The 19,530-nt window shown below is 48.7% G+C and overlaps 1 protein-coding gene across 1 annotated transcript in view; it reads left to right on the top strand.

The window, feature by feature from the left end:
- The window catches only part of LOC141047284 (uncharacterized), a 63,561-nt gene that overhangs the window by 19,657 nt on the left and 24,374 nt on the right, over positions 1-19,530 (top strand). The window contains exons 3-7 of the mRNA XM_073542314.1: positions 4,110-4,259; positions 4,389-4,568; positions 4,652-4,775; positions 5,139-5,236; positions 5,435-5,525. Of these exons, the coding sequence (XP_073398415.1) occupies positions 4,182-4,259; positions 4,389-4,568; positions 4,652-4,775; positions 5,139-5,236; positions 5,435-5,525 (571 nt within the window). The 5' untranslated portion in view covers positions 4,110-4,181. The remainder of the gene's footprint in view (positions 1-4,109; positions 4,260-4,388; positions 4,569-4,651; positions 4,776-5,138; positions 5,237-5,434; positions 5,526-19,530) is intronic.

Raw genomic sequence — 19,530 nt, 5'->3', positions numbered from 1 at the left:
GGGTTTTTTCCAAACAAGATCTGGGGGGCCTATAACCTGATAACCATTCGTGAGGGGGACGAATGGAAGACGGCATTTAACACCAGAGATGGCCATTATGAGTACCTGGTCATGCCCTTTGGGCTCTGTAATGCCCCTGCCGTCTTCCAAGACTTTGTGAATGATATCTTTTGGGATATGCGCTCCACCTCGGTGGTTGTCTATCTGGATGATATTCTCATCTACTCTCCAGATATGGACTCCCACCGGAGAGACGTTTGCAAGGTCTACGACCACTTAAGGGTAAACTCCCTCTACGCCTAGTTGGAGAAGTGCCTGTTCGAGCAGGAGTCCTTGCCTTTCCTGGGCTACATTATCTCTGCCCAGCGTTTGGCTATGGATCCTGCCAAACTGCAGGTGGTAATGGACTGACAGGAACACCACTCCCTCAAAGCGGTGCAGAGCTTTCTGGGGTTTGTTAATTATTACAGTCAGTTCATTCCCCACTTCTCCACCTTGGTAGCTCCCTTGGTTGCCCTCACCAAGAAAGGAGCAAACCCTAAGGTGTGGTCCGAACACGTCTCCAAGGCCTTCTCCTCTATCAAGGCCCATTTTGCTAGTGCTCCCAGTCTACATTGCCCCGATGTGTATAAGCCCTTCATCATGGAGGTGGATGCCTCTTCTGTCGGTGCCTGAGCGGTCCTCTTCCATTAGGATGCTCAAGGTCGGAAGCAGCCCTGCTTCTTCTTTTCAAAGACCTTTTCACCAGCGGAGAGGAACTATTTCATCGGGGACAGGGAGCTACTAGCTATGAAGTTGACCTTCTCGGCGTGGAGACATCTCTTGGAGGGGGGCCCGGTTTCCCTTCAAGTATTTACCGATCACAAAAACCTAGGCTATTTACAGACAACCCAGTGGCTGAATTCTTGCCAAGCCAGATGGTCCCTGTTTTTCTCACCCTCCACTTTCTCGCCGGAGAGAAGAACATCCGTGCCGATTCTCTCCCCCCGCTCCGTAGTGTCATCGGAGGAGGAGCCTCGGTTGATTGTCCCCTCCGAGAGCCTGAGGACCGTGGCCCCGGTCGACCTCGAGCGGTGCCTCCGGGCAAGGCTTTCGTCCCTGCCCATCTGCAAACGGAGGTCCTCTCTTGGGCTCACTTGTCCAGGGTGGGTGGACATTTTGGGACAAAGCGGACATCTGAGCTCCTGGCGAGGATGTACTGGTGGCCGCATATGGCTCGAGACATCGGAGACTATATTCGGGCGTGCGTCTCCTGCGCCCAGAATAGGTCTCCTCGGCAACGGCCTGCTAGGTTACTCTATCCACTGACGGTGGCAGACAGGCCCTGGGAGATGGTCGGGATGGACTTCATGGTGGGCTTACCCAAGTCTTGTGGCTGCACCACTATCTGGGTAGTCACCGACCATTTTTCCAAGATGGTGCACTTGGTGCCTCTCCCGCTGGTGCCTTCTACACGGGCCTTGGCGCCGTTGTTTATTAAGCATATTTTCTGCCTGCACGGTATGCCAGATAAAATTGTCAGTGACCGGGGTCCCCAGTTTGCGTCTCGGTTCTGGAGAGAGCTTTGTCGTCTACTCAGCATTGAGCTGAACCTCTCTTCAGCATACCATCCCAAGACGAATGGGTTGGTAGAGAGAGCCAATCAGACTCTGGTCACATACCTGTGACATTTTGTTTCGGCTAGGTAGAATGACTGGGCATCCTTTCTACCCTGGGCGGAGTTTGCATTGAACAACGCCATAGCAGACTCCACCAGACAGACTCCTTTCCTCCTCAACTACGGCCAGCATTGGCATGTTCCTGTGACCATGCCCGTGTTGTCCACCGATTCTAGGGAAGCAGACTGGGCGGTGGAGGCACGTGACATTTGGGACCGCACGCAGGATGCTATTCGGGCCTCCAAGGAGAGAATGAGGTCCTCCGCCGATGCACACTGGTGCCCTGCCCCGACCTTTGCTCTGGGCGACTTAGTGTGGCTCTCCGCCCGTAATATCAGGCTGCCAGTTGAGTCCACTAAGTTTGCGCCTCACTACATAGGTCCCTTCAAGGTCCTAGAACAGGTCAACACTGTGGTCTACCGTCTGGTCCTTCCTCCACGCCTAGGTATTACCAACACCTTCCACGTATCCCTCCTTAAGCCCGTCCACATGTCCTGGATTTCCGAGTCATCTGCTGCGACATCAGGTTTGTCCTCAGACGAGTATGAGGTGAATGACATCGTGGGGTGCAAGGTGGTACGTGGCAAAAAAATATCTGGTGGACTAGAAGGGTCATGGCCCAGAGGATAGGACCAGGGAATCTGTGGAGAACTTCCGTGCGCTCTGCTCATTCTGGCTGTTAGGCGTCGGATTTCTTCCCCTGCACAGGAGGAATCCCGAGCTTTGCCTTCCGGGGTGTCCCATTCATTCCCGGCCGCAAAGGAGGCTGCTCAGCAAAGACGTCGATCCCGGTGCCTTGTTCAGCCTGGTGTTGTCGGCTTGCTTGCTGCTGCTACCCCCTTGTTCAGCCTTAGCAATCCACAATAGCCAGCCACGAGCAGCTCCTGGGACTGTTTCTTTCGATCTACTGAGCATGCCCGTGGGACGATCTCTCATTGGTTCACTAGGAAGGTCCCGGAAGGCTGCAACTATAAAAGGTTTGCATGGCCTCCCGACCATGCGCTATTATAGGAAATAATTACAGACCATGTGGAGTGAGTGTTGCATGAATATATGAATGTCTCTGGTGAATGACTCATTAAGAAATCCCTACCCTTGGTACGCATGTGTTGTGTAGCCTTGCCTGTTAGCGCCCAGGCTGAGGTGCAGGAAGGAGGCAGAGTCAGACTAGCATCAGCTCCAAGTGGTGGCTTGTCTGTACACCACGGTGCACTTCATCGGCACTCCACGGTCGCCAGCGTCCATTAGTGGCGTCCGCAGGTGCAACGCCACACGCTTAGTAGGTCTAGAGGGACTCTGACTCTGTGTCCGTGGAGCAGAGTCTGTGACCATATACTGAGAACTCACCTTGCCGAGCTCTGTGAGCTTTAACAGGCTCCGGCATTTATGTTCCGCGGTAGTGCGGCTCTTTGAAGTAACAGAGTTCACCCCTGTACACACCGGGTGACGTTAACCCGCGTGTGTTCCTCTCTTATACCGCAACATAGTGTCCGCTATTACCGAGCAGCAGTTTACCACCTCTGCACGGTGGACCCCGGGCTGCGAACGCACCTTATCACCATCTTTTATTATATGGTGCGTTCCGCCAGCCCTACCAATGTATTACTCTCATAGTACAGTGCCCCCACACAGTATAATGTTCCCACAGTACCACCATAACCCCCACACAGTATAATATTCTCATAGTACTGCCAACCTTCAAACATATTATGATAGCACAATATGCTACCACCCAAACCACTAGATAACGATTCCTCACCCCCATTCTGGATGCAGTACAGTGCCCCTTTCTTGGATCACATACACATTATAATGTTCTCACTGTACCGCCATATCCCTCCACACAGTATAATGTTCCCTCAGTACCTCCATCATCAAGTTTATTTTGTAGCATTTTATCATTTGATTGCGTATTTCAAGTATGAAGATCTAAGGATGGTAATATTTCTCCTAAAAAAACATCCTATCCAGAGGAAAGAAAAACACTGTACCCGGAGACATTGGCATCAAAGATTACAGTACGGGGAAGACGGGAAACATTCATATAGATGGCCGGTGGTGATGGAGTCAGTGACGGACTCTGTCCAAATATGTTTCTAGAGCCGTAGTAGAAGATGAAGATGTCGTCCTCATCATGAAGTAGTTATTTCTCCTGTCCGTGTAATGAATATCTCCTGCAGTATTGCTAATGCCGATTCCAGTGTCGGTAATGAGACGAGAATTAGCGTTATGGAAGATGAGTCTATGAGGAACGTATTCAGCTGCCGACTCCGAGGGAGAAACTGCTTGTTGTCTGTGGCCTAAATATATAGGTTTTATTAGTAGATGTAAAGAAGGAAACTAAATACTGTAGAATAATAAATCTCCTCATATGTTTCCCTTATTATCTCCAGTAATTGTATTATTACACAGGATTTTTATGATGTTACATCGGCTCATCTTCTCATTCAGGTCTCTACAATATCGGATCCTCAAAGTGAAGATCTTCTACATAAGAGAATTTTCCTTTTTTACCTATCAAGGATGGATATGGACAGAGACAAGATGGCGGAGAGGATATTACACCTCACCCTAGAGATCCTCTTCCGGCTTACTGGAGAGGTGAGAGATTCTGATGACGTCACATTACATCATTCTTATCTATGGGAATAACAGATGGACAGAACTGGAGAGGTGAGGACTCTGGAAATGTCTGTAGTGATATTTATTAATGTGTCTCTCCATTACCAGGATTACACAGTAGTGAAGAAGACCTCTAGTGAGCGCTGTCAGGACCCTGTGCCTGAGGGATGGGGAGGACCCCTGAGCCCAATCACGGGGCCTCCACCTCACCCCCTGATACATGAGAACATCAATGAGCAGAAGATCCTAGAACTCACCTACAAGATGATTGAGCTGCTGACTGGAGAGGTGACACTGCTGGGAATGCTGGGACATTATATAGTAATGCTATGAAGGGATCGGGGGGATGACGGTATCATTGTATGTGTCAGGTTCCTATAAGGTGTCGGGACGTTGCTGTCTATTTCTCCATGGAGGAGTGGGAGTATTTAAAAGGACACAAAGATCTGTACAAGGAAGTCATGATGGAGGTTCCCCAGCCCCTCACATCACCAGGTAATAGACAGGAATAAATACACGTGGCCTGTAATTACTTCTATACATGCAAGAATGGTATTTTTTGTTGCACCTGATTCCTTGTCTTCTATAGCTCTGTCATTGATATGGTTCTTTTTAATGTCTTTTGGCGCCTTTCATATATTTAGTCTAATAAAATATTTCCCTTTTACTTATCTTGGTGGATTGTTTTTACTCAATTCTTGTATGTATACAAATTGATGGGAGTAATTTCCATGGCTATGGCTACATATGCCTTGGACCACCTGTAATAGAATGTGTTATTTCCTAAAGATTTTGTATTAGGCGTGTAATTATGTGTATGTAAAGAATGAATTCAGTCCCTGTATGTGTTTCCTCCAGATCTATCCAATAAGATGAAAACACCAGAGAGATGTCCCCGTCCTCTTCTTCCACAGGACTGTAAACAAGAAGATCCCAATGTTCCTCAAGATCATCAGGTAGATGGAGAGAAGGTGTCAGGAGATCTCCCCTATGATGTGTAGACGGCTGTGAAGGTCTTGTGCTCAGTCTTGTTTTATCCACCAGTATTATATGTTTTATACTTGTGTAATGAGAATGGTGGAGATGGCAGGATTAGAGCTGATCATAGATGTGACTTCTCCATCTGTCTGTGACTTTTTCAATATTTGTTTCAGGATGAAAATCTGACCCATATTGATACCACAGAGACATATGTGAGAGGTGATGAGTGGTGTAAAGAGGAGATTCCGACATATGGCTACCCAGGTGAGAAGTTACCATTAAATGCATAGAAGTCACAGATTCTTCTCAATCACCAGCTGTGGCTGCTTTATCGGTGGTGTAGTCTGACTGTATCGCAATCGTGTGATCACCATTTTGTCTCTAGATCACAATATTCTCCTCCTCCCAAAACTTTTCTAATTACTTTGGGGATTGAAAGCTCTTTTTATAGAACTTACAACCTGAAGGATCCACCTACCCCTTGAGTTTAGGAGACGCTGACCGTTACCTGCCCAGGTGTGTAAACTTTAAAGCCAAATGCCAGCGTACGTAGAATGTGCTGACAAGTTTGAAAATCACTTCAAGAAAAATATTATGATGGGCCTGTGAGAGAAAGTGGAAGGTAATGATGCTGTTGGCTTCCTAGATCCCTGATATCTTATTGGATGAATCTACCTTCTCTCCCTTCTGTGCTGCTGAATGTCTCATATGGTCCTGTAGGGATTCGCTCTGGTAGGTAATAGCAGGGCTGCAGTAACGAGGCAACACACAGGCTCAAAGTCTAATTTCAGTGGTTTAATGTCAATTTGCAAACAGCAGGTTAACAGAAAATGAGGGAAAAACATAAATTTACTCCAGCTTGGAGAACCACTGGTCCCAGACTCACCCCTTGCACGGGACGGGCTTAACTAAGCGGCTACCAGGTCCTGCGGCATCTGCCAGGTGCCATTCCCAGGGTTGTTGAGAGTCTTGCTGCTATAGTCCTGCAGCACGGGGATCCTGTGTACAAGTTCAGGCTAAGTCCAGCCAAGTTCCTGTAACTTCCAGACACACATTCACCATGTGCCAAATACCAACCTCCATTACATAGCCCATAACCTCTCCCACCGGTGAGGTAGACATCACATGGGCTGATCACGTAACCATGACATCATCACAGGTCCTGTCTTTAGGGAAAAACCCGGCCAAACATTAATCTGCTGGGAGAAATCTATCTCCCATCCAGTAAAACACCCTTTACTGTACCACATACCTCCCTCCTATGTTCAACCCTAGAGGGGTGGACACATGACATACAGTGAACTCTGGACAGGGCATCTGCATTCCCCTGTAGTTTGCCTGCCCGATGTTCTACTGAAAATGTTAAATTTTGCAGGGACAGGAGCCACCTGGTGACTCGGCCATTCCTCTCCTTAGCTTGACTCATCCACGTAAGAGGGGAATGATCTGTCACCAACCGAAATGTTCTCCCCAGCAAATAGTAGCGCAATGACTCCAGTGCCCACTTGATGGCCAGGCACTCTCTCTCCACTATACTGTACCTGGTTTCAGCTGGGGTAAGCTTCCGGCTTAGGAAACTAACGGGATGCTCTTCCCCGTTAACCTCCTGAGACAGCACAGCACCAAGCCCTATCTCAGAGGCATCAGTCTGCACAATGAACTCTCTTTTGAAATTTGGAGTGATTAGGACTGGTGTACCACACAGTACCTCTTTTAACCTTGTAAAGGCCCCCTGTAACTGATCATTCCAGTGGACCATCACAGATTTCCTTCCTTTTAAGCAGTCTGTTAAAGGCACGGACAGGGTTGCAAAGTTGGGAATGAACCGCCTGTAATATCCCACCAAACCTAAAAAGGCTTTTACCTGTTTTGTTGTGAGAGGACGGGGCCAGTTCTGAATTGCCTCCACTTTGTTTACTTGAGGCTTGAGAACTCCTCTCCCAATGACGTAACTCAAGTACCGAGGTTCCTCCAACCCTATGGAACACTTCTTTGGGTTGGCAGTTAGCCCTGCTTGTTGCAGAGAGTCTATCATTGCCTGTACTTTTGCTAAGTGACTTTCCCAGTCGGTGCTGTACACAATAATATCGTCTAGATAGGCTGAGGCATAGCGGCGATGGGGTCGGAGAACAATATCCATTAATCGCTGGAACGTTGCTGGTGCGCCATGCAACCCAAAGGGTAACACCTTATACTGGAACAGCCCCTCGGGTGTTACAAAAGCCGTTTTTTCCTTCGCCGCCTCTATTAGGGGTACCTGCCAATAACCTTTTGTGAGGTCCAGAGTTGTAAAATACCGTGCCTGCCCAAATCGCTCTATCAACTCGTCAACCCGGGGCATGGGGTAGGTGTCAAACTTTGAAATGTCATTTAGCTTTCCAAAATCATTACAGAATCTTAGAGACCCATCTGGCTTGGGTATTAGGACTATTGGGCTGGCCCACTCACTTTGGGACTCTTCTATGACCCCTAACTGTAGCATAGTTTTCACCTCTTCCTAGATGGCTTGTCGCCGTGCCTCAGGCACCCGATATGGCTTTAGTCGGACTTTGACCTGTGGCTCCGTGACAATGTCATGTTGGATTAGGGAGGTGCATCCGGGAAGCTCCAAAAAAATTTGTATTTCGGCTAATTAACTCCCGGACCTCCTGAACCTGTTTAGGAGACAAAGTATCTGCAATTTTGACTGCGGGTTGGGCTTCTCCTGCCTCGCCCTGAGGTAATGGAGCCTTCTCCATCTGAAATGCAGGCAGCGGACTATCCCCATCAAGGTTTTCTCTATCTTTCCCTGGTTTAAGCAAATTAACATGGTAAACCTGTTCTGGCTTTCTCCGTCCTGGCTGGTGTACCTTGTAGTCTACTGGCCCTACTTTTTCCATGATCTTGTAGGGTCCCTGCCACCTTGCAAGGAATTTGCTATCTACGGTAGGCACAAGTTCCAACACCCGATCCCCAGGGCTAAAGGTTCTTACCCTAGCCTCTCGGTTATAGACCCGACTCTGTGACTGTTGTGCTGCTTTCATATGTTCCCGGACTAAGGGTAGGACTGTCCCCATTCTTTCTTGCATTTTTGCAACATGTTCTATCACACTTTTGTGGGGGGTAGGTTGGTTCTCCCAGGCCTCTTTGGCTATATCAAGTAAGCCCCGTGGATGATAGCCATACAATAGTTCAAAGGTCGAGAAGCCCGTTGATGCCTGAGGCACCTCCCTCACTGCAAACAACAAATATGGCAATAAGAGATTCCAGTCCTTCCCATCTTTGGAAACTGCCTTTTTTAACATGCTTTTCAGCGTCTTATTGAATCTTTCTACCAGACCGTCTGTTTGGGGATGATAGACCGATGTGCGCAACTGCTTAACATTTAGCAAACGGCAGAGTTCCTTCATAATTTTTGACATAAAGGGGGTTCCCTGGTCTGTTAAAATCTCTTGAGGAATTCCCACCCGCGAAAACATACTCATGAGTTCCTTTGCTATAAGCTTAGCTGATGAGTGGTGCAGAGTAATGGCCTCAGGATATCGGGTAGCATAATAAGATAAGATAATCCTTTAATCGTCCCACCATGGGGAAATTCGGAGCATTACAGCAGCAAGGCAGGAACAAGTACAGATACAGATGCATAAAGGCATTACATTGACAGTAGGTAGGTAGATATATGGGGGAAAAAAAAAAAAAAAAAAAAAAAATGTAACCGGACTGTCACAACTTTGGATCTATCAGTTCTCTGTTTGGGTCATTCTCCGTTTTGGACAGTGCTGGTTATACAGCCTAACTGCAGCAGGAAGGAAGGACTTTCGATAGCGCTCCCTCTCACATTTAGGATGAAGTAGCCGGTCACTGACAGTACTGCACATCTTTGTCACGGTCTCATGCATGGATGGGAATCATTCTGCACCATGTAGCTCACCTTGGCCAGTATCTTCCTGTCGCCTACTTCCTGAACTGAGTCAAGGGGGCATCCCAGGACAGAGCTGGCCCTTCTAATCAGTTTGTCCAGCCTATTCCTGTCCCTGGTTGATATGCCACTACCCCAGCACGCCACACCAAAGAAGATGACTGATGCCACAACAGAGTTGAAGAAGGATGCAAGGAGTGCCCCTCTAACTCCGAAGGCTCTCAGCCTTCTGAGCAGATAAAGCCTGCTTTGGCCCTTCCTGTACACTGCATCCAAGTGATGGGCCCAGTCAAGCTTATTATTGAGGATCACACCAAGGTACTTATAGGTGTCGACTATCTCAATGTCATTTCCCTGAATGTTCACCACTACTGGTGGATTTTTGCCCTTGCAAAGTCCACCACCAATTCCCTGGTCTTCCCGGAATTAATCCTAAGGTGGTTCGTCTGACACCACTCCACAAAAGCTTGGTTAGTATCTCTGTACTCTCTTTCATCTCCTCCTGTGATGAGGCCTACTATTGCAGAGTCATCAGAATACTTCTGCAAGTAGCAGCTAGATGAGTTGCACCTAAAATCCACAGTGTACAGTGTGAAGAGAAAAGGGGCAAGAACTACCTTGAGGTGCCCCTGTATTGCAGATCACTGTGTCTAATCTAGAACTACCAGGATGTGTTGGTGTCCCCTTGCTGACTTATTGAGAGGCCCCACCAGATCCATTGCCACTCTCTCGAAGGGTACCTCTATAATTGGCAGAGGCACCAAAGGACTACGAAAGTGAGGCTGGAGACTGGTTACCTGGCACACTGGACAGGAATTACAGTACCGTTTAACTTCTTCATGGACCCTTAGCCAGTAGAACCGCTGCAGAATTCAGTCTAGGGTTTTCTTTTGGCCCAAATGCCCACCAAGTACATGCGCATGCGTTAAGTCCATTACCAGCCTATGATGTGTCTGAGGTACGAGTAACTGTTCTACCAGTTCCCCACGTATTTTCTCCACTCAGTACAACAAATCTTGGTGTAGCTCAAAGCGTTACAGCACTGTAGCTGCTCCAGGTTGTTGGGGTTCCCCATTGACACACAGTACATTTTCTCTGGCCCGGGCCAAAGTAAGGTCTCGGAGTTGCGCCGTACAAAAATTGTCACCTGACACATTCAAGTTTGACAACTCGGGTCCTGGCGGCAAGTCTTTCACCTCTCCAGCCAATACTTCTATAGGAGACTTCTTCCCCTCGTTCACCGAAGGGAAGGTTACCCCTACTGCCAGCACTTCTTCCTCCCGGCCACCAGGTTCATGTCCTATTCTGGAGAATGTAACCTGGTTGCCTCTGGTGCCGGCAGTTGCTCCGTGGGTGAGACAACAGATGGCCACAGCATAGAAAATAAAGGAAAGTCTCTTCCAATTATCACCTCATAATGCAAATTAGTCACAACCCCCACCTTGTGGCACTGCCTCCCCGCTGGCGTGCTGATCACCACAAGTGCGGTGGGATAGTCTTTTAAGTCCCCATGTATACACAACACCCCAATTTTCCGACCCGTATACTCGCTGGTTTGTATCCAGCTGGCTCGTACCAGGGTTGCAAGACTCCCTGAGTCCAATAGGGCCACAGCCAGGGTGCCCTCCACTTCAACCTGGCACAAATGTTCCATATTGGGACCTTTCAGGGTGCCCATTGCACACATCAGCTTGGCATAGTGAGACTGGCGGTACCCAAAGTTAGTGTCCATGGGCTCAGCCAGGTGGGGCAATCAGCTCTCATATGCCCTGGTTCCTGGAGCCGCCAGCAGATTATGGGGCTCCTTACTTCCCCAGATAAGTCCTGAACGGCCTTTTTGGGCTCTGCTCGCCGAACCAGGGGTGGAGACTTAGGGAACCTTCCTGTTATCTTCCAGCGAGTCCCTCCCTGTAGCTCTTTGGTAGCCCCATACCCCTCTATGAGGTCTATCATCTGCATGGCATTAGTAGGGGATGACTGTCTGACCCATGTCTGGAGGGAGTGGGGCAAAGCCCTCCAAAACCAGTCAATATGTGGTCCAGCATGGCCATGGTGGACAACACCTCAGGCTGCAACCATTTTCGTAACAGGTGCAAAAGATCGTAATACTGGGACCGAGCTGGCTTGGAGGGGGTAAACTCCAACTGGTATACCCGCTGGGCCCCAACTAACACATTTACCCCAAGACGCGCCAGTATCTCACCCTTGATTACCGTGTAGTCTGCCCTTTGCTCCATGGGTAGGTCCTGATATGCTTTCGAAGGTCCTAGGGCCAGAAACGGAGAGATGATTTCTGCCCACTGGTCCCGGGGTAGCTTCTGTCTCTCAGCGACTCCTTCGAACATATCCAGGTATGCCTCCACATCGTCCGACTTCTCCATTTTGGGAACTGCTGTACGAACCGCTTTCCGAACATCATGGATTCCCCGGTTAGTTCCTCTTGTCTGTGCTGTCGTGATATGCTGTATCAACAGCTGATTGGTTTCCTGCTGCTGCTGAATAGCCTGCTGTTGCATAGCCTGCTGTCGCATGGCCTCCTTCTCCTGCTGCTGCTGCATAGCCTGCTGCTGCTGTCGCATGGCCTCTATGAACGTTTTGACCGTGGCCTCCATTTCTGGAAAGTTCCCCGCCTGGGTCTGTGCCACTTGTTTCACCCAGGACATAGGCTGGGGTACAGATCAAAAATAAGCAAAAACAGCCTGGCCTCACTGCGTTTGCCCGCATTCAGTCCACCAATTGTAGTGATTCGCTCTGTTAGGTAATGGCAGGGCTGCAGTAACAAGGCAACACACAGGCTCAAAGTCTAATTTCAGTGGTTTAATGTCACTTTGCAAACAGCAGGTTAACAGAAAATAAGGGAAAAGCATAAATGTACTCCAGCTTGGAGAACCACTGGTCCCAGACTCACCCCTTGCAAGGGACGGGCTTAACTAAGCGGCTGCCAGGTCCTGCGGCATCGGCAAGGTGCCATTCCCAGGGTTGTTGAGAGTCTTGCTGCTATAGTCCTGCAGCACGGGGATCCTGTGTACAAGTTCAGGCTAAGTCCAGCCAAGTTCCTGTAACTTCCAGACACACACTCAACATGTGCAAAATACCAACCTCCATTACATAGCCCATAACCTCTCCCACCGGTGAGGTAGACATCACATGGGCTGATCACTTGAACATGACATCATCGCAGGTCCTGTCTTTAGGGAAAAACCCGGCCAAACATTAATCTGCTGGGAGAAATGTATCTCCCATCCAGTAAAACACCCTTTACTGTACCACAGGTCCCTACAAAGACCAAATCCAGCCTTTCTGGCCAAACTTAACTTTTATGATCAACAACATTAAATGTGCAGTGAGGCCAAGTGTGAATTTCTGTACAATAACAACACAGTTTCCTGTTGTGAATTCCCTGGCTCAGACTTCTGAGCCGAAGCTCCCCCTGCTCACTCCGGTGGTTACTGGAGGTAGTGGAGCTGGCCAGATTGACAGAAGCCTGCCACCTGATGATGATGATGACGATTGGAGATCTGGGGTTACTGATTGGAGTATTTAAGTTTGCAGACTTCCTGCAATCCCTGCTGGTGATTGCTTTCCTGTGCATTCAGAGGTCTGATTTCTCCTGCCCTGATGCTGCATTTGTTCAGCTAAGTGGTTCATTTGCTAATCCTTTGCATCTGATCTGGTTTTTGTCTCTCTGCTTGTTGTGCGGGTTCAGCTTGCTCCTTTGGGGGCTGTGCTGGACCACCGCTCCATGTGTTGCAGCCTGTGTCAGTTTGTTCAGCCCCCTTATTTTATTGGTCTCTTTTGTTTTGCTCCCGGTTCATACCGGAGTGCTGATATAGTGGGGGCGAAGTCATGTGACTTCAGTGGTTTTTTTTGTACATCAGACGTGTTGGATTTTTCAGGATTTTTGCATGATTGCAGACAGTGTCTTTCCTTTTCTGTCCTGTCTATAGTCAGTGTGGGCCCCATCATTTGCTCAGTCTATTTTTCTGCCTGCGTTTGTGTTTCATCTTGTCTCACTGACAATATATGTTTGGGGGCTATCTATTCCTTTTGGGGTCTGCTCCGGGGCAGTTTAGATTTCACCATTCTTGCTTAGGCTTAGTTAGCTCTCCCGCTGTGCCGAGGCGTCTAGGGCATCGTAGGTACGCTCCACAGCTACTGCTAGTTGTGTGGATAGGATCAGGGGTCTGCAATCTGCTTAGTTACCACCCTCTCTGGTTTTCTGGTGGCTTAGCCTTTTTTTTGCCATCCTCCTCGGTGACCCATTCATAACAGTTATCCTAAATCTTCAGTTTCTTTTTAAACCAACTAATTTCAAACAGGATTGTGATAAATTACATAAAAACATTACACCTGTGCCATGATATAGCTATAAGCTGTGCCTGGCTGATGGCTGTAATATACATTTTTTCACACCTGTAGGAGATGTATTGGCATTATGGATGAGCGGGCACTAAAATGCTCGGATGCTCATTGCTCGGGTCGAGCAAATTGGAATACTCAGGTATTCGGACAGAACGAGCACAATGTAACTCTATGGGAAACCCTGGGGGTCCTTTCAAGGTCTAAAAATGTCAGAAAATGATGGAAACATTGGTCAAATGACACAGGAACATCATGGCAACTGCACGTGGAAGCATTAATCACTCCTAGGTCACTGCTCTAAACAATGTTGTCAGAGTTTCACACCCTTTTTACAGGCGCACCCAAAAACCTACAAAAACTAAACCAAAATGGATTTTGCTGGGAAATATGTTAAGGAACATCCTTTCCAGGGTAATGACTTTATCTAAGCCAAAATAATTAACCCAAAACAAAAATGCTCCTCCGCCACTTGGGCTATGTTCACACACAGCGTTTTTGAGGTGTTTTGCAATTTTAGCATTGCTTTCAACCAGTACAAATGCATTCACTGGGAAATGTCATTGTAACATTTAACAACCCTAGCTGGCCATGTGATGTGAGACACATAAGCAGACACATCTTGTTTCATTTATGAAGGAGGGACTCTTAAAGTTACAGAACCTATTTTTACAGGGACATCAGGCAGCATTAATCTGCTTAAAGGGCCATTATTAAACAGTAGGTCTCCTATGCTGTTATTGCCTGTGCAGTGAGTGGATGGGCTGCCAAGAATTACGACGTACCCCAATACCCCTTTCACAAGAGGTACAGGAGGGCTTCCTGAAAAAATGTTGCATTGAATGCAAGGCCTGGCTTGCCCCAAAGTCACATGCACCCCAATAAGCTTTTCAGGCCACACACTGGATGGCCACAGGAAAATCCACTTAACATTACTCACCTTCTACTCCCAAACTCTTTTCTTATGCATTGACTGCAAGGCCTGCCTTGCCACCAAGTTATATGCAACCCAATAAGCCTTTGAACCCACAAACTGGATGGGCACAGAAAAATCCACTTCACATTATTCATGTTGTACTCCCAAACTCTTTTCTTATGCATTGACTGCAAGGCATGCCCTGCTACCAAGTCATAAGCACCCCAATAACCCCAATCCCCCCTTGGAAGAAACATGGGGGAGGGCCTCATAAAATAAATCATCCCATTACAAAGGAGCGGGTCTCCTAGACTTGTTATGCCCATACACTAAGTGTATTGGCTGACAAACATTTCCCCCTGGGGGTAGATATCAGCATAGTGTGTAAATTTTTTTTTTAGGGGCATCATAAACACCTTTTAAAACTGTAACGTGGTTTCCTACGTAGTTGCTGCTGGGAAGGTGCAGGTTTTTAGTCAAAATATGGCGGACGAATCATTGGATGAAGTGATCAGGAAAAGGGGCATGGTGATGACAGGAATGGGAAAGTACATGATTAATAACAGCTGTGGCTTTGGGAGGTATGAGATCCAGGCAGGGGTGCACTTATAATGAGGCCATTTGAGCCTGTTGCCTCAGGCGGCAGGCAGATGCTGTGCACAGGGGGCGGCATTATGCGCTCTGCTACCCGCAGCACCTACAATTTAACCTCTGCACGCTGATGCTGCTGGTAGCGTGCAGAGGCTTGTAATTGATGAGGCCACAGGAGGGAATTAGTCAGGGCCCCCTTATCATGTGACCCCTGACTCCTCCCCTCTTGTGACCTCATCACAGGTCCTGTGCGCATAGCGCTCAGTGTATGGTTGTGGCTAAATCCCGCCATGACATTCACAGCTTCCTTGTGTCTGCTGTGCTCTATGGAGGAAGAGGCGCCGCCCCTTCTGGTCACATGGGCATAATGTCAGCAGAGGTCCTTTAGCCGACTTGGATTTAGCCTCTACCCTCAGTGTATGCAAGACTCTGCTGTGCTGGTTGTCATCGTGCTGGATGAGGGAAGTTTATATGTGGGGTCAGGGGGGGTTTACAAGGTGGATGTAGCAGAGCCGCGCGTGTGCGAGGTGTGCGGAGCCACGCATGTACGGAGCAGAGCCATTTGTGTGAGGTGTTCAGAGCAGAGCTGCGCGTGTGCGAGGTGTACTGAGCAGAGTCATGTGTGTACAGAGCGGAGCAGCGTGTGTACGAGGTGTACAGAGCGAAGCTGTGTGTGTACGGAGTGGAGCCGCGTCTATGCGAGGTGTATGGAGCAAAGCCGCATGTGTACAAGGTGTACAGAGCGGAGCCATGTGTGTACAAGGTGTACAGAGCGTGGCCACTTGTGTAAAAGGTGTACGGAGCAGAGCTGCATGTGTATGAGGTTTACGGAGTGGAGCCATGTGTGTACAGAGCGGAGCTGCGTGTGTACGAAGTGTACAGAGCGGAGCCGCATGTGTACGATGTGTACGGAGTGGAGCCACGTGTGTACAGGGTGTACGGAGCGCAGCCGCATGTGTACGGGGTGTACGGAGCAGAGCTGCATGTGTGTATGTGGCGTACAAAATGGAGCCCTGTGTGTACGAGGTGTATGGAGCAAAGCTGCATGTGTACAATGTTTACGGAGTGGAGCCATGTGCGTACAAGGTGTACGGAGTGTGGTCATGTGTGTAAAAGGTGTACGGAGCAGAGCCACATGTGTACGAGGTTTATGGAGTGGAGCCATGTGTGTACTGAGTGGAGCGTGTGTGTGCAAGGTGTACAGAGCGGAGCTGTGTGTGTATGAGGTGTGCGGAGTCATACGTGTACAAGGTGTATGGTGGGGATCATTCATACCCTCCAGGGGGACAGTCCCAATTTTAAGAGAGAAACTGCCCAGGCCGGGAGCTTACTTTTCCCGCGGACACAGGAGTACATGGCGGAGCCCTGAGGAGCACTTTAAAATTTGCACGTGACGTTCCACCGGAAGTGACGCGCTTGAAGCTGACCGGAAATTAGGTAATTTCGGGAGGAGATTGTGATGGAACCATAAAGGCACTTCAGGGAATGCTTCAGATCCATCACCGTGTCCTCCTCCGACAGCGTGGACAGTGGGATCGCCTTGGACTCGAGGATGCTGGCCATGTGAGCAGATCATGATATGTCCTGCATTGGGAGGCTCAAGTGGGCACTACAATGGGAGCTGGGCTGCTATAGTATCTTTATAGAATCTTTCTCCCTCTGTTCTTTCTTTCTCTCTCTAATCTTTCCTTTTTCTTTCTTTCCTCTTTCTCCTTTCTTTATCTGTTCTTTCTTTCGTTCCCCTCTTCCTTTCTCTCTCTCTCTGTTCTTTCTTTCTTTCCCCTCTTTCTCTCTCTAATCTTTCTTTTTCTCTGTTTTTTTCTCTCTCTGCTCTTTCTTTCTCTCTCTTTGTTCTTCCTTTCTCTCTCTCTGTTCTCTTTCTTTCCTCTCTTTCTCTCTCTGTTCTTTCTTTCTTTCCCACATTTCTTTCTTTCCCATCTTTCTTTCTCTCTGTTTTCTTTCTTTCTCTCTCTGTTCTTTCTTTCCCCTCTTTCTTTCTCTCTGTTTATTTCTTTCCCCTCTTTCTCTCTCTGTTCTTTCTTTCTCCTTTCTTTTTTTCTCTCTCTCTGTTCTTTTTTCTGTCCACTCTTTCTTTCTCTCTGTTCTTTTTCTTACTTATTTCTTTTTCTCTGTTCTTTCTTTCTTTCTCCCTCTCTGTTCTTTCTTTCCTCTCTTTCTTTCTATTTCTCTCTGTTCTTTCTTTTGCTCTGTTCTTTCTTTCTCTTTCTTTCCCCTTTCTTTCTCTTTTGAATCTTTCTTTCTCGATCTAATCTTTCTTTCTCTCTCTGTTCTCTTTCTTTCCCCTCCTTCTTTCTTTCTATTCTTTCTTTTTCTCTCTCTCTCAGTTCTTTCTTTCTTTCTCTCTCTTTGTTCTTTCTTTCCCCTCTTTCTCTCTCCCTCTCTGTTCTTTCTTTCCCTTCTTTCTTTTTTCTCTCTCTCTGTTCTTTTTTTCTGTCCCCTCTTTCTTTCGCTCTTCTTTCTTTTTTTCTTTCTTTCTCTCTCTGTTCTTTCCTCTCGTTCTTTCCCCTTTTTCCTTTTCTCTCCCTCTGTTCTTTCTTTCCCCTCTTTCTTTCTCTCACTGTTCTTTCTTTCTTCTTTCTTTCTCTCTCCGTTTTTTCTTTCTTTCCCCTCTTTCTTTCTCTCCTTTCTTTCTCCTCTTTCTTTCTCTCTCTGTTTTCTTTCTCACTGCTCTTTCTTTTCCTCAGTACCAGTCAGTGTTGTAACAACCCTGCTGGCATCACTGCATGGCCTCCCATCCCTCGCACATCAACTTACTCACTGCTCCGGGTCTGCTCTCCTGCATGGTTCCTGGCTGTGTGTGTATAGTGGGGCGGCACCGGTACTCTCTGGTTCTTATGCAGTCAGGGGACACCTGTCTAATCTGTCCCTGACCAATCACCTAGAGCCCTTGACTATTTAGTTCTGCCACACCCACTAACTCTTGCCTGTGCAATGTCTATACTCAGTTAGTATCTTGCTGCTGAGGAAGCCAGGCCCTGTTCTGTGTATCTCCTTCTCTGTAGGAATACTCTTAGCCTTGCTTTGTGTTCTTTGTCTGCCCTCCAGGAGGCTGCATATCCTGGTCTCTGTGTCTTGGTCCTAGCTTTGTGTTTACTTGTCCTTCCGCCTGCCAGGAGGCAGAATATCCTGGTCCTTGAGTCTTTGTACCTGTACCTTGTCTGAACTCTGTCCTACCCCTGCCTCCTTGTCTTTGGCTTCCTTCCCTGCTGTGTCTTTCCTTGTGTCCTCCCTGTCTGAGCCTCTGCACCTTTGCAGCTCTGTCTGTGCCGCTGCACCCTTGCAGCTCTGCCTGCTCCTCTCCTGCTGCTGCAGAACCTCTTGCTGCAGCTTCTCTCCACAGACCTTGTAGTTCAGCTTTGCTCTGCTGCTGCAGAACCTCTTGCTGCAGCTTCTCTCCACAGACCTTGTGGTTCAGCTTTGCTCCGCTCCTGCTGCCGCTGCAGAACATCTTGCTTCAGCTTCTCTCCGCAGACCTTGTGGTTCAGCTTACTCCGCACTTCTGCGGCTCCGCCTATTCCACTCCTTCCTGCCTGTATCCATACCTGCACCTCCTGTGTGAACAGGTCCAAACCTGTTCATTCATATTCCACTCCTTCCTGCCTGTATCCATACCTGCACCTCCTGTGTGAACAGGTCCAAACCTGTTCCTTCATATTCCACTCCTTCCTGCCTGTATCAGTACTGGTACCCGCTGTGTGAACAGGTCTCTACCTGTTCCCTCATATGGCCGTGCCTGCTTGCCTTGTGTCTCCAAGCCATACCTGCTTGCCCTGTTTCTCCAAGCCGTGCCTGCTTGCCCTGTGTCTCCAAGCCGTGCCTGCTTGCCCTGTTTCTCCAAGCCGTGCCTGCTTGCCCTGTTTCTCCAAGCCGTGCCTGCTTGCCCTGTGTCTCCAAGCCGTGCCTACTTGCCCTGTGTCTCCAAGCCGTGCCTGCTTGCCCTGTGTCTCCAAGCCGTGCCTGCTTGCCCTGTGTCTCCAAGCCGTGCCTGCTTGCCCTGTTTCTCCAAGCCGTGCCTGCTTGCCCTGTGTCTCCAAGCCGTGCCTGCTTGCACTGTGTCTCCAAGCCGTGCCTGCTTGCCCTGTGTCTCCAAGCCATGCCTGCTTGCCCTGTGTCTCCAAGCCGTGCCTGCTTGCCCTGTGTCTCCAAGCCGTGCCTGCTTGCCCTGTGTCTCCAAGCCGTGCCTGCTTGCCCTGTGTCTCCAAGCCGTGCCTGCTTGCCCTGTGTCTCCAAGCCGTGCCTGCTTGCCCTGTGTCTCCAAGCCGTGCCTGCCTGCCAGTGTACCAAGCCGTGCCTGCTTGCCCTGTGTCTCAGCCTGCCTGTTAGTCACACCTGTCCAAGTGACTTGTCCCTGAGTGGGATCAGCAGCCACAGCCAGACACCCCCCTGGAGTGGCATCCGACAGCTGTCTGCCGCACAAGCCTGACCTCCCCATCAGAGGCTCCAGCGAAGACCGAGGTAGCTGTCGCAGTCACGCCCCTTCCAGG

The sequence above is a fragment of the Dendrobates tinctorius genome, unplaced genomic scaffold, assembly GCF_039654945.1.
Source record: "Dendrobates tinctorius isolate UK_male_01 unplaced genomic scaffold, ASM3965494v1 ptg000126l, whole genome shotgun sequence".
NCBI classification, from domain to species: domain Eukaryota; kingdom Metazoa; phylum Chordata; class Amphibia; order Anura; family Dendrobatidae; genus Dendrobates; species Dendrobates tinctorius.
The sequence above is the reverse complement of the archived record's forward strand: the minus strand, read 5'-3'. Positions and strand labels throughout refer to the sequence as shown.